The 14,031-nt window shown below is 41.9% G+C and overlaps 1 protein-coding gene across 3 annotated transcripts in view; it reads right to left on the bottom strand.

The window, feature by feature from the left end:
- PDCD1LG2 (programmed cell death 1 ligand 2) overlaps window positions 1-13,766 on the bottom strand; it is a 101,185-nt gene extending 87,419 nt beyond the window's left edge. For all 3 annotated transcript variants that reach the window (XR_007146112.1, XM_047829171.1, XM_047829172.1), the window contains exons 1-2: window positions 13,399-13,766; window positions 1,366-1,431 (exon numbers count right to left, since the gene is read on the bottom strand). Coding sequence is in view for 2 of the 3 variants with exons in the window: in XM_047829171.1 (XP_047685127.1) it covers window positions 1,366-1,431; window positions 13,399-13,423 (91 nt within the window). In the remaining variant the exon portion in view is untranslated. The remainder of the gene's footprint in view (window positions 1-1,365; window positions 1,432-13,398) is intronic.
- Window positions 13,767-14,031: the final 265 nt, after the last annotated feature.

The raw sequence follows: 14,031 nt of genomic DNA, 5'->3' as shown, positions 1-14,031 counted from the left end.
AGAACAGTGGGCACTGGCTTTAAGAGTTTAGGAATGGTTTTTGTGTGTTTGTTTGGCAAGTGGTACAACTGTTATGGATCTTGATTGCAGGGGTGGTTATAGGACTATATGTTTGCCAAAAACTCATAGATGTTTTTACTAAAAAGATTAAATGTTACTGTACACCAATTTAAAAATGAATAAATGTTTAAACTGAGAATAAACTGAGGGCTTATGGGGGGTAGGGGGGAGGGGAGGGTGGGTGATGGGCATTGAGGAGGGCACCTGTTGGGAGGAGCACTGGGTGTTGTATGGAAACCAATTTGACAATAAATTTCATATTAAAAAAATGAATAAATGTTTAAAAAATGAAATGTTTTCTGCCAATTTTTCTCTTCAAATTTTAAATTGTTTTACAGATAACAGAATAGAGCACCACACACAGGGCACACAGGTAAGGAAAGCGTTCATGATAAATGGTTTACCTGAGTCATACCCTGAGTTCGTTTTCATCACAGTCTTTAGGAAGCAGACTTTTTTCCAAGCATTAATCCAGCAAGACTCAAAAAAAATTTTTTTGAAATAACTAAAATTTCCATCAATAAAGGACTGGATAAATAAATTACAGCATGGCATGTCCAACGAAATATATAGAGCCACTTTACTTTTTCTTTTCTTTTCTTTTTTAGATTTTTTTAAAAGTTTATTTATTTTGAGAGAGAGGGAGCATGGGGGAGGGGCAGAGAGAGAGGGAGAGGGAGAGAATCCCAAGCAGTCTCCACACTGTCAGTGCCATGTGGGGCTCAAACCCATGAACTGCGAGATCATGACCTGAGCCAAAATCAAGAGTCCAATGCTTAACCGAGTGAGCCACTCAGGTGCCCCAAGATACGATATGTTTATAGTTTCCTTTTGGCTAATGCATAAACATAATTCATCGTACATATTTTTTGGTTTTGTAAATGTGTAGTATCAACATTCAGTATATGTCCATGATCAAACTTAACTTCAAACACCCATTCCAAGTGGGAAGACTAGGGATTGTCGGCCATGCTTGATTCTCATCATCACTGTAGGCTGGTAAGGTAGAAAGTTCTGCAGGAAGCTTGCCTGTGATGCCTAATGACTACATAATCTCAGGAAAATTAAATAGCTTTCTGAATTCCAGTATCTTCATCTGCCGAATGGTTACTGTTCCTGTAAGACATGGGCATGGGAAAATACAAGCCATCCTAGGCACCCTTCTTTTTACTGTGCATGTGACAGTAATCACACTTCCTCTCAAAGAAAGCCTTCAGCCTGAGGACCTCATTTTCACCATTGGCTTCAGCTATGGGTCAGCTGCCTATTCCTCTTTCTCAGGCCCCTCCCTTTGCCCTTTCTTACCTGCTGTCTGATGAAGCTGCTTTCCCAAGCTCAACATCAGCAGGAGGAACATGCTCTGTACCCGATCTGAAACAAATAATTGAAAGTCTCAGGGCCTTCTGCAGTTTTGCTGGATCTTCTGATTTGGTGATTTGCTCATTCCTGAAAACAGGGAAGTGACTCGTAAACAACTGTTCTGGGGGTGAGGGGGCAGCAAAGGGGGCAGAGCAGAGTCTGGAAGAGAAGTTATAAGTTGAATGCCGGAGAGGGGTGAGGGGAATTGAGGCATTCTTTATCGATCCAAATTAGAAGCTCTTCCTTCTCTGAATATGAACCGACCCTCACGAGTCACCCACACTGCTGATTGTCTGAACCTCCTTGTCCCTTCCACAAAGCCTCCCATAGATTTTTCAGGAGTGGATCCTTGAAAATCAAATGATTGTCAAATGAATAATGCATACCAGCTTCTTGAGGTGGGCTTGAACTCTGGGAGTTAGGTACTCAAAGATAGCATACAGTAGAACAGAACTAAATTCTCAATAAGCACTTGATATTTCCCTGAGCAGGTAAAGTGACAAGTTCTTTTGAGTGTTGTGATGGAGTTTGCCCATTATCTGAACTACCTGTTACTAAGCAGCTTAGACAGGGAGAGCACAGAAGTGGGGACATTGAGCGGGTGCTCAACCTTGATCTTGCTAAAACTCCTAAGCTTCCACATTTGCTCACAGGCTTTCTCCCATCCCAGGACTTCTGGTGGCTGAGGCAAAAAGGACAGGATATACTACTGTAAGCTATTCTGTCCTCACAGAAGCTTTCAAAATTTTATTAGCTATGGAACCATTTCTCCAAGGTAAATTGGTTGGAGCCATACATCCAAATCAGGTACAAGCAGATCTGCTCTGAGGTCTCAGTGTGATGGAAAGCCAGCAGAGGATTTAGATCTGGTGAATGACCTGATCTCATTGCATTTTTAAAAGAGGACTCAGCTTTGGTGTAGACAACAGACTCTTGGGAAGGAGAGTGGGTTGGACAACATGAGAAGCAGGATGACCAGTGAGGCATGTTTACACAGAGATGAAGATAGGTTGGATTGAGTGATGGAGCTGGTGGAGGTGAGAAGTGGCATATGTTATATACGAATATACATTTGTTCTTTAAATTTATTTTTTCCCAACAGCATTATTGAAGTGTAACTGACATACAACAGAGGATTATGTGTGTGTGTGTGTGTGTGTGTGTGTGTGTATACACGTGCATGCATGTGTATGTACATAAATATGGAAAACACAGACAATTCAGTGGTACAATTCAGTGGTTTTTAGTATAGTCACAGAATTGTGAAACCCACACCACTATCTAAGTTTGGATTCTTTTCATTACCCCCCAGAAAGGAACCCAATACCCATTGACAGAAACTTCCCAATTTCCCTTCCCTCTCCTTCCAACCTCTGGCAACCACCAATACACTTTCTGTCTCTATTGTTTTCCTTATTCTGGATATTTCATTTAAATGGAATTACACATTGTGGCCTTTTGAATACAGCTTCTTCCACTGAGCTTAATATTTTCAAGATTCATTTATGCTGTAGCACCTATCAGTACTTCATTCCTTTTAATGGTAGAATAGTATTTCATTGTATAACTATACCACATCTTGTCTAGCCATTCATACGCCAACGATCCATTTGGGTTGTTCCTACTGGCTGGCTTTTATGAATTATGCTGCTATGGACACTCACGTACAAGTTTTTGTGTAGACATGTTTCCAATTCTCTTGGATATGTTGGAGTGGAACTGTTTGGTTAAATAGTAACTCTATGTTTACTTTTTGAGAAATTGCCAAACTGTTTATCAAATATATAATTTGCAAACACTTTATCCCACTCTGCAACTTGTCTTTTCAGCTTCTTGATAATGTTATTTGAAGCACAAATATTTTAATTTAATTTAATTTTAAAGCACAAATTATTTTAATTCTGATGAAGCCTCATTTATCTATTTTCTTTTTTATTGCTTGTGCTTTAGGTGTCATATCTAAGAAACCATTGCCTAATCCAAGGTCACAAAGATTTATGTTTTCTTCTATTTTATAGCTTCAGTTCTTATATTTAGGTCTCTGATCCCATTTTGAGGGTTTTTAAAAAGATAATAATTGTTCCTTTATAGATTAAATCATTATAGTTTTGGCTACTGGAAGTCCCTTCAAGGTAGCCTCTGTTTGTTTTTCACACAATCCTATCAATCTTGGAAAGTTTGTTTGCTTTCTGTACAAATTGCCTTAAGTTGACTTCATGTGTCTATTGCCCCCACACACAATTAACCTTTCTCTAAGAAGTCCTGTTTTTTTTTTTTAATTTTTAAAATTAGAAACAAAACAAAAACAGTTTACCCATTTCTCCCACCCCTAAACACCTGCCTCTGGCAACCACCAATCTGCCCTCTGTATCTATGAGCCTGGTTTGTTTGTTGTCTTGTTTGTTTTAGATTCCACATGTAAATGAAATCATACAATATTTGTCTTTCTCTGTTTGACATATTTCACTTTGTGTAATCTCCTTGAGGTTCATCCATGTTGTTGCAAATGGCAAAATTTCATTCTTTTTTTTTGATGAATAATATTCCATTTCTCTCTCTCATACACACACACACACACACACACACACATACTTAGGTTGATTCCATATCTTGGCTATTATAAATAATACTGCGATAATATTGTAATGAACATGAAGGTGTATATATCTTGAGTTACATTTTCATTTTCTCCAGATAAATACCCAGAAATGGAATTGCTGGACTATATGGTAGTTTTATTTTTATTTTTTTTTTAGGAACCTCCATACTTTTTTCTATAGTAGCCACACCAATTTACAATTCTACCAAAGTGCACAGGAGCTTCCTTCTTCTCCACATCCTCACCAACACTTGTTATTTCTTGTCTCTTTGATACTCGTCATTCTAACAAGTGATATCTCATGGTGGTTTTGATTTGCATTTCCCTGATGATTAGTGACATTGACCACTGTTTCATGTACTGGTTGGTTATCTATATGTCTTTTTTTGCCAAGAAGCTCATTGCCTATGTTTTCTTCGAGGACTTTTTTGGTTTCAGGTCTTACCTCCATGTCTTTAATCCATTTTGAATTGATTTCTGTGTATGGTGTAAGAGAGTGGTCCAGTTGCATTCTTCGCATGTGGTTGTCCAATATTTCCAATACTAGTTATTGAATGCTTTGGAACATATTCCTCACTTTCTTCATTTTGCTGAACTCTCTGTTTCTACACTGTAGATGGAACAACTACTTTCCCAGTCTTGAAGGATTGGTCTTATGTAGGAGATGAACCTTAATGTTCAACCATGTCTCATCTCTTGGTTGTCTTGCAAATCTTTATGTTTGTCCAAGCAGCTGATTCTATTTTCTTAAAATAATTCCCAGTAGTGGAGGATGTGCCTGTTAGTATCCAAAAGGGGAGGATCTTTACAGCTAGATTCAGGTTGACTGAAAGTCAGATCCTCAGGCATCAGCTTGCAAAAGTATAGAAATAATACAGTCCTGTGGCCTGCAAGTGTAAGTCCTACTGGCTACCAGAACCAGGCAACTTGGAGGTATCCTCTGGGTAGCAGTCACAACAATTTGGGCTCAAGATGAATATACAAGCTTTCTTGGTGCTGCTGGTGAACTGAAATGAAGCAGAGGGAGGGCACCAAGATGGCGCCCACAGCCTACGTTAATCAGGAGCAGCTCTGCAGGCCACCAAATGTGTGCAAGACCGTAACCCTGCCCATCAGTGTGCAGCCCTAGGAGAAGCAAAAAGGCTTTCCTCACAGAAAGACTGGGGTGTGTGCATCAGTGTGCTGTTTGTGCAGTGCTCTGGAGGCATCAGCCTGCCCAGAGCTGTCTCTCAATTTCACAGTCCTCTGGAACCTAGGAATTCAAGCCCTCTGGCCAACAGAGCCAGGTGATGAAGGGGTAAGGAGTCCCCTGGGCGGCTGCTGCAAAAACCCAGTATACCCTGTAAGGCTCCCTGACAGGAGACACTAGTGTTCTGCAGTACGTCAGAGGATGAGTGTGCAAATAGCACCAGCCTTCCAAGGTCTCTGGAAAGGATTACACCAGCTCCTACAGGTGTGTTAATCAGCACCCTGCCTCTCAGGGTGCAGCCGTGAATGATTAGCTACTAGGCTTCCTTCACAGAAAGACTGAGCTCGTGGGTCTGTGGCTACTCTGGCTCCCTTACATTTCCACAGGAATTTTAGGACCAGGTTGTCCATTTCCAAAAAGGAAAAAAAAAAAGGCAGTTGGAATCTTGAATCTTGATAGGAATTGCACTCAATCTGTAGATCCATTGGGGAATATACCAATCTTCATAATGTTAAGTCTTCCAAAAATGAACATAGCATGTCTTTCCATTTACTTAGGTCTTCTATCTTTTCAAATAAGACCTTATGAGATTTGCTGTCAGGTTGGATATGTAGTTTGACAAAAATGGATAAATGCAGGAAATTTTCCACATTTGAGACTTGAGGCATTAGGGCAATGCAGGTGGTATTTTTTAAACTGGAGAAGGTGGAGGAGAGAAACAGATTAAGGAGCAGAAATCAGGACGTGTTTGGCACGTACTCGGTTTGAGATGCCAGCTCGACATCCACGTGAAGATGTGTAGTAGGCAGTTGGATAACAGGGGTCCTGAGTTTGGGGTAGAGGTAAATTTGGGAGTGCTCAATGTCTACATGTTACTTAATGCCATAGGGCTGCGTGACATCACCACAAGAGAGACAGAGGAGAAAAAGTGTCGAAGGACTGGAATGTGGGCCATTCCAACATTTATAGATCTCTGGGACAGCGGGCACTAGCAAAGAAGATTGAGGGGAAGGGTAAAAAGGCTAATTAATCCCGCCTTTTATTTTCAGTTTTCTGATACTTGGACATCTGGGCTCTTGATCCTGCAGGGACTAGCCCCGTCCCCACCCCAAAGATTAGTCAATTCCTAGAGGCAGTGAGCAACTCACCAGAAGGGTGCCTTTCAAATGCAAACCAACCAATCCAGAACCCCACACTCCAACCACCTCCTTACTGCCCCAACCACCCTGGGGCCAGGTACCACACAACAAGGGACAACCCCTATGTTCCAGATCCCGATGAACAATTTCAAACTAGACAATTTAAGCCTGCCTTCCCATCCCTTCTTGTGGAAACCACAATAAAGACTCCTGGCCACATTTCCCTTTCTGCTCTGCCTCCTGTCTGAGCCGGGTGCTCCCCTAGGTGGTCCCTGAAGGGTGGCATGCCTCCTTCTCTCAAGATCTGACGACACAACAACCTATTTTTTCAATGGCAGTTATCTCCTGATCTGTTGGCCTCTCCACACTTCAATTATAAGGAAACCTAGAGTTTAATTTTTGTAATACTTTTTTATTCATTTTTGAGAGACAGAGCATGAGTGGGGGAGGGGCAGAGAGAGAGGGAGACACAGAATCCGAAGCAGGCTTCAGGCTCTGAGCTGTCAGCACAGAGACCAATGCGGGGCTTGAACCCATGGACCGTGAGATCATGACCTGAGCTGCAGTCGGATGCTTAACCAACTGAGCCACCCAGGTGCCCTGTGGAAACCTAGAGTTTAAAACACAGTGTTCCAAGGAGGGGGTGTTCAGCTGAGCCAAATGCTGCTGAGAGTTGGCGTTAGCAGTGTGGAGGTCATGAGAGAGCCCACTTGTGGGACGTCCATGGATTTGGTGCAGATGAAAAGACTGTGAAGTGGAGAGAAAATAAGATCTAAGAGTGTAGAGACAACAGAATATAGGCAGTGCTTCAGAGAAGAGTATTATAACAAGAGAGAGCAACGAGGCAGTAGCTAGAAGGGATTGTGAGGTCCACAGAGGGCTGTAATCTTGTTTTCATTTTAGAAAGAGACATATTACCACGGGTACCAACTAGGAGCTCCATCAAGTGCTTTCCATAGGGAAATGCTAGACCTTAGCTGGACTTGAAGACCCTCTTCCTTATCGAAAAGGCAAATGTACCCAGAAAAGAAATCATCTTCATGCGGCACTTGCCCAGCATTCTTATTTCTAGAGCTAAGAAGGATAGCGTGTAACACGTTCTGGCAACAGAAAGGACGCCTGGCTCACCCAGACCTGACTGTAACTTCCCCTTCCTTGCCTGTCTAAGGGGACTTTCCTTGCACACTGCCTCCACAGAGAGATAGATAATGTTATGAAGGTACTTTCCAACCAGCAGCTTCTTCCAGCTAGGGACAGTCTCTTCTGTGCAATGGATAAGAGCTCATGCTCTAAAATCAGACACATCTGAGCTCAAAACCTGGGTCTAGAATTATGAACCTCTAAGACCCTGGGCACTTTGTGAAAACTCTTTGTGTCCTATATTCCTGTAATGCCAATAATATTAACACCCACCTCAAGCCAGAATCTTGGGTGTGTCGTCTTGAACCTACTCGTCTCTCGTCTTGCAAATCCAGTCCATCCCCCAGTCCTATTAATTCTATGCCAGGATACTTCTGGATGATGCCTCTTCTTTGTACCACCCCGCTGCCATCATCTTTAGTCAGCATCTCGTCATTCCGCTTTACACCATGGCAGAGCATCCTGCTCAAAATCTTTTGATGGCTTAGCATTTCACTGAGAATAAAGTCCTGAGTCTGTCTAGTAGTCCAGGCAAGAGGGACCGCTGCCTTGAGCCCTGTGCTTTAGTGGACTCGACAGTGGCCATGCTCCTGGTGTTTGCAGAGCTAAGAGTGTCCTCTGGGACCCTTGACCTGCCCCTAAAACCCGCCACAATCTGGGTTCTTGGGACTCTGGAGTTCTCTAAGTGGCCCTAAGCTTGATGCCAGGTCTTTGGGGCTTCTTCCCCAGATCCATTCCCTCAAAAGCAGACCTTATTGCCAGTGTGCAACTCCCTAAATGCAGAGACTTTCCTTGGTCTTTCCGATGAGACTGTCTTATGCAAAATCACAACACCACCACTCCTCCAGCATTCCCAATTCTCCTTATCTCTCTCAATTTTCCCAAGCACTCATGACCATCTGACATGCCACATAATGCACTCATTTGTTACATTATCATCTACTATCTTCGATAAGAATCTAATCACTAAAATGACAGAGATCTTTGTCTGATTTGCTTATTAACATCTTTCAGTCCCTAGAACTGTGTCTGGCAGGAAGCTGGCACTCGGTTCATACTGGATGAATTAATTATCCATTTACCTGGCAGGAAGATGCTCCTGAATACTGAATAATCAAATGTGACCATGTCACTCCTGCTTAAAAGATTCCAATAGCTCCCGTGATTTATAAGGTAAAGTTCTCCTTTGCATGGGCTACACAACTTTTTCAGATCTGGTCCCTCCTGCCTTAGCCACAGAAGTAATACAGGTGCTTTCCATGACAAGTCCCTCACAGGTGCTCTGAGATTCTAATCTCTCTTGTCTGATCTCCATTTATTTTGTCCAATCTTATTTCCCCTCTATCTCAGTTTCTACTGGAGCTCGAAGAAGTTGTATTGGGTCATAAATATTTCCTTAAGTGGCCTTACATTCTTATGCACTCAACACAAGTAGATAAGCCTTTTCTAGCTGCTCCAAGCTGTTCCTTCTGCCTCAGTTGTTGTCTTCTATTCACTAATGTTAGCACTCAACTCCTTGTTGGTATATTAATTTGTTACATGTCTGTCTTTCATGTTAGAACAAGAGCTCTTTGTACTGTATTAGATCCTTATAACACTCCTCTTTATCTTGGTGTGTGTTTGTGTGTATGCATGTCTGTGTGTTTCACAAATGTTTATAATTGTTTATAATGGATAATGACTGTTCCCTGAAGGAACAGATGAAGAGTGCATGTGTAGCAATATGGTATCATACTCTGAGACTACTGGCCCCCAGTTGACTCCTTCCTCTATGAGAGAAACAGAAAACTTAATTTGTTTAATCATTTTGTCATCAAATAAGAAATTTTCATCGATTTATGTCACTCACTGTAGAATGGGTTTCTAAGAGCAGGTTCCAGGAACCTTTACTGTCGGTAAGTTTGAACTCTTTTATATTCAGACTGCCAAAGCCTGAAAGAGTTACTTTGGAAAACTTATGGAGTGCACTGCCCAAATTAATTCGCTCAAGCATCATTGACAAAGCATCCGTATGTAAGGCACTCATTCGGCTGAAAGAGCACAGAGAGGACACCTCTCCATGAGATGAAATGAATGTGTTCAAACACCCATGCTCCCTCTTCCTTCCATCTCCCCTTCTAAAATTCACCTTTGTTTTGGAGGTAAGTATATAATTGTCCAGGCCTACATGGCCATTCATTTTTATCCTGATTGTATATTCCTTATGTATGTGTTTGTTTGTGCTGGAGTTTCCATCAGGCAGAGGATGTTCATTGTAGCTGTCTGTACTCGGGCAAGCTCCCCTCTAAAGAATACACTAGAATGTGACTAGAAAAAACATTTTCAAAAAAAAAAAAAAGAAAGGAAGAAAAGAAAAGAAAAGAAAAGAAAAGAAAAGGCATTTTTTCAATCAAATGATCAGTTTAGCTGAATTTCTTAAATTTCTGGATAATTCTTAATGAATTCTGGGTAATTCCTGACAATTCTGCCTATGAACATACTGTAGAGGTTGGGGTCTAGTCATGGTATGAAACGGAACAGGACAGCAGAAGACACTAAATTCTAGAACGTTTTCTTGTGGCCCTAAAGAGAGTCATGAAGGGAGCTCTCAGTCACAAGATGCTCAGGCTTGAGAGAGAGAAGAAGCAAGGCCACTCTTTTTTAATTTATTTAAAATTTTTATTTATTCATGTATGTATGTATGTATGTATGTATTTATTATTATTATTTAGACCAGAGTTTCTCATTTTTAATATGGAACGACTTAAAATTTGTAATAAGGGCCACTCTTTTCAGATTGGTGAAGAGTCGTGCTCAGATGGCTCCCCCAGGCCACTAGGGAAGCTGCTTCTCTCGATGGCATGGTGGAAAGCTCTGAGCTAGGCATCAAGAGACATTAGTCAATTAAAAAAATTTTTTTAGTGTTTATTTATTTTTGAGAGAGACAGAGCATGAGCAGGGGAGAGGGAGGAGTAGAGAGAGAGGGAGACACAGAATCCGAAGCAGGCTCCAGGTTCTGATCTGTCAGCACAGAGCCTGATGTGGGGCTCGAACCCACCAGCTGTGAGATCATGACCTGAGCCAAAGTCAGTGCTTAACCAACTGAGCCACCCAGGCACTCTGAGACATTAGTCAATTTAACATCAGTTCAAGTTTAACTTAAATTGCATCTCAACTTTTTAGCCAATGAATATGATGCTCCCACTTTTTGCACGTCTTTGAATTAGAAAATTCACTCAAATCAAAGTGGGAATCAAGACAAGGATTCATGTAAGAAAGGATCCCTGCCCTCTAAGACATTATACCATAGTCAGAACATCAAAATTCTGTACACATGAAAAATAGTAAGAGGTGATGTGAAAGGTTTCTACATGAAAATGCCCAGACCATGCAAGTTGCCTGGTGGAAGGATAAGTCCAAGATTGAGTGGGATTTGGGGAGTTGGAGCTACTCTGGAGGCTTCTGCAGAAGAGTTAGAAGTAATCTCAGAGGTTCACACACACACATGGCTTATCGAGGAGGACCAGGAACAGCATATCTAGGGTTGAGACATTCTGTCAATGGTTTAATGCCAGTTATAGCTTGTCAACAAGTGAGTGACAATCCCAAAGAAGTATGTGAAACAGATGAAATCTATGGGTTTTTTTTTGTTTGTATAGAAATGAGGGAGTGAAATTGAATGCCAGTCACTCAATGAGGGGGTCATAGTATTAATTCAGATGTTTGGTAAAGCCCCTGACTTAGGTTCAGAAAAGGGAAGAAAGGCAGAGGAAGGAGAAACTCATCACAAGACAATTGACAAAACAATTGACAAAACAATTGACAAGTGATCAGCCATACAGGAAAGAAAGAGAAGCAACAAGTTCACTGTGGTTTTGAAGCCTGAAAATCAAGACACAATGCTGATGCCATTGCAGAGGGGTAGAGTGGAGGAAAGACTTGATCAAGAGCTGTTTTACAGGGAATGCCACGAGTGGGGTTTGAGTCATGAAGTAATTGAAACAACTCAAGACAGATGAAAGCCTCACGTTTGGGGCACAATTCAGTGCTAGAGACAAACATGTTATTTCCAACATGCAAATGCCAATTGACATTGGGGGAATGAGTTAATTCTCTCAGAGGGAAAGTATATAAAAACACAGGTTGGAGGGGAAAAAAAGTCTGAATTCTCTCTGACGGATGCCTCCAAATTAGGAGAGCAGGACTAGGAGTCCAGAGCAGAAGGCAAAGAAGAAATGGTCCAAGAGTATGAAAAGCTCCCCACCGTAGTATCTCAGAGCCAAAGGAGGAAAATCCCAAGAAGCAGAGGGATTGATAATACAGATCTGGAAAATTAGAACTGGGAACCAGCCTCCAGAGGTGTTAGAGAGTGCTGGAAGGCACTGAGGTGATTGGTGCTGGATAAACTTTCAGATTCCTGTATCTATTGGAATTCTGTCAGTTGATTAAAGACGGGGGGAACACAAGGTGCAGGAGACAGGTGGAATGGTAGAGCAGGCTGTGACAGGAAGAGACCAGGCTGCAGAAGCCTCACCGCAGGGTGACTTAAGTATGCCCCAGTGAAGGTACGTGGTATATTTGGGCACTGCTATGTGGAATAAAAACGTCACACAACAATCTATAGATCTCTATCCCATGCATCTTAAAGCAAGTTGACTCAGAAGCACAACCTGAAATACTGCCTCTGAGCTCATTTGCACTGTATCCTTCTCAAATCAACCCCCATCTGCTCCCTGGGTATTCCACAAACGCACAAATGACCCACATCTGGCGATTCAACTGTGGATTCATCAAATCAAATCGTTTTCCAACTCAACGGGCACCCAGTGAGCACCTCTGCACGATTGAGGCACTGTGCCAGGCACTTGAGTTTCAGAGAACCTAAAAGGTACAGTCCTTGCCCCTGAAGACCTCCAGTCGAATGGAAAGGCTCCCGAGAAAGAGAAATCTGAGGAGAGCACACCTGGAAGCTGCAGGTCAGCAAGAGCTGCTGATAGAGAGAGTTCAGGTAATGAAGGCGCATAGACCACTTCTGAGAGGCAGGAGCGATATGGTGTTCATGCATTCATTGACTTCTTGGGCTTGGAAGGGAGCTCAGAGAAAATCCAGTCAATTGGCATTTAACTCTCGATACTACGTCTGATTACTATTCACACTGAATATTCTTACTGTGCACTGTGTTAATCGATGTCTGCAATTCCCTTGCACAGAATCATAGAATTTCAGGAATAGAAAGCTTATTTATAGGCAATTTCACTCAAGCTGCTCACTTCACCCCTCTCCCACATGAAATCCACGGTCCTCTCTTTTCTACTATTTGCACCCAGGCAGTGAGCAATACATAGCAACAGTGTTCTTTCAGTTAGCTAATCTTGTTCTAATTGCTTTATATAGAAAAGTAAGTCTTTTAGTAGGCCTCAAATCTAATTTAGTAAGCCTCTAATCTAATTAAAACTAACAGTTGCATGTATTATAAGTTAATTTAATTGTAGTTGTTTTTTTTGTTGCTTTTCTTTGTTTTAAACAGTTTACTCTTAGAGCATAGCTTGTAAACGCAGATTAGTCTGGAACGCTGCCTGCCTGCCAAAGGGATAGTTACAACCAGAGATCTGAAGTAAACAAAAAACAAAACAAAACAAAAAAACAAATTTTTAAGTTCCATTAACCTTCCCCAAATTCTAAGCTGAGAGACAATCTCAAGATAGTTAATTTTTTTTTTTTTTTGCACTGCATATTTATTCTGTGCAGGAAAAAAAAAAAATCTCAGCTCATAAATCTTCCCAACATGAGTAATACGTATACGAGCGAGCTTGAGAAATCCCACTATTTTGGAGACAGCAAGATATTAGCTTGTTAGCGTGCCTGAACATAACTGCCGAGGCAGATTTTCTCCTGCTTGCAATGATGTGAAGGGAAAATGTGCCCACACTTACCTGACCGTGGCAGCCTCATCATCATCTGCAACACCAGTTCAGTGAAGAGGAAATCTCAACCTACTGGATACTCACATCAGAACTTGGCCCCACTCCACAGGCAAAGATGTTAAAGAAAAGAAACAACAAACAGTAGCTCCTGCGTCAGACTCTGTCATAGGAGTCAACTGAACAAACAGCCGAAACCAAACCAAACCAAAAAAAAAAAAAAAATGTAGGTTGCTCCCTAAACCACTGCAACAAGCCTCAGCTCCCAGCCAGGATTCTTCCCGGCTGGCAGAGGGACATATGAGGATGGGCCACAAAAAGCTGTCACGGAAGGTACGTTAGGGAAGAGAAGAAAAGACATCATCTCCATCTAGCTCAGGCTTCCTTGTAACACGAGGGTAATTCAAACCAAAACTAAGTCTGAGGAACTGGCTGAAACCCAGCCTACTGAGAAGTTTTGGTTTTGCTTTTAAGCACTGCTCCTCTGCCCTCAGGTGCACCTTGCAATGTGTCCCTGAAGAAGCTGGTGCACTTAGTAGGAAAAGGGGAGGAAGAGAATACCAGCACATTCTAGCTGTGCACCAGGGACTTTTTGCAGGTGCCTTTGTTTGTTTCCTAGTGCTGCTGTAAGAAGTTACCACAGAC

Source organism: Prionailurus viverrinus, chromosome D4 (assembly GCF_022837055.1).
Source record: "Prionailurus viverrinus isolate Anna chromosome D4, UM_Priviv_1.0, whole genome shotgun sequence".
In the NCBI taxonomy this organism is placed as follows: domain Eukaryota; kingdom Metazoa; phylum Chordata; class Mammalia; order Carnivora; family Felidae; genus Prionailurus; species Prionailurus viverrinus.
The sequence above is the reverse complement of the archived record's forward strand: the minus strand, read 5'-3'. Positions and strand labels throughout refer to the sequence as shown.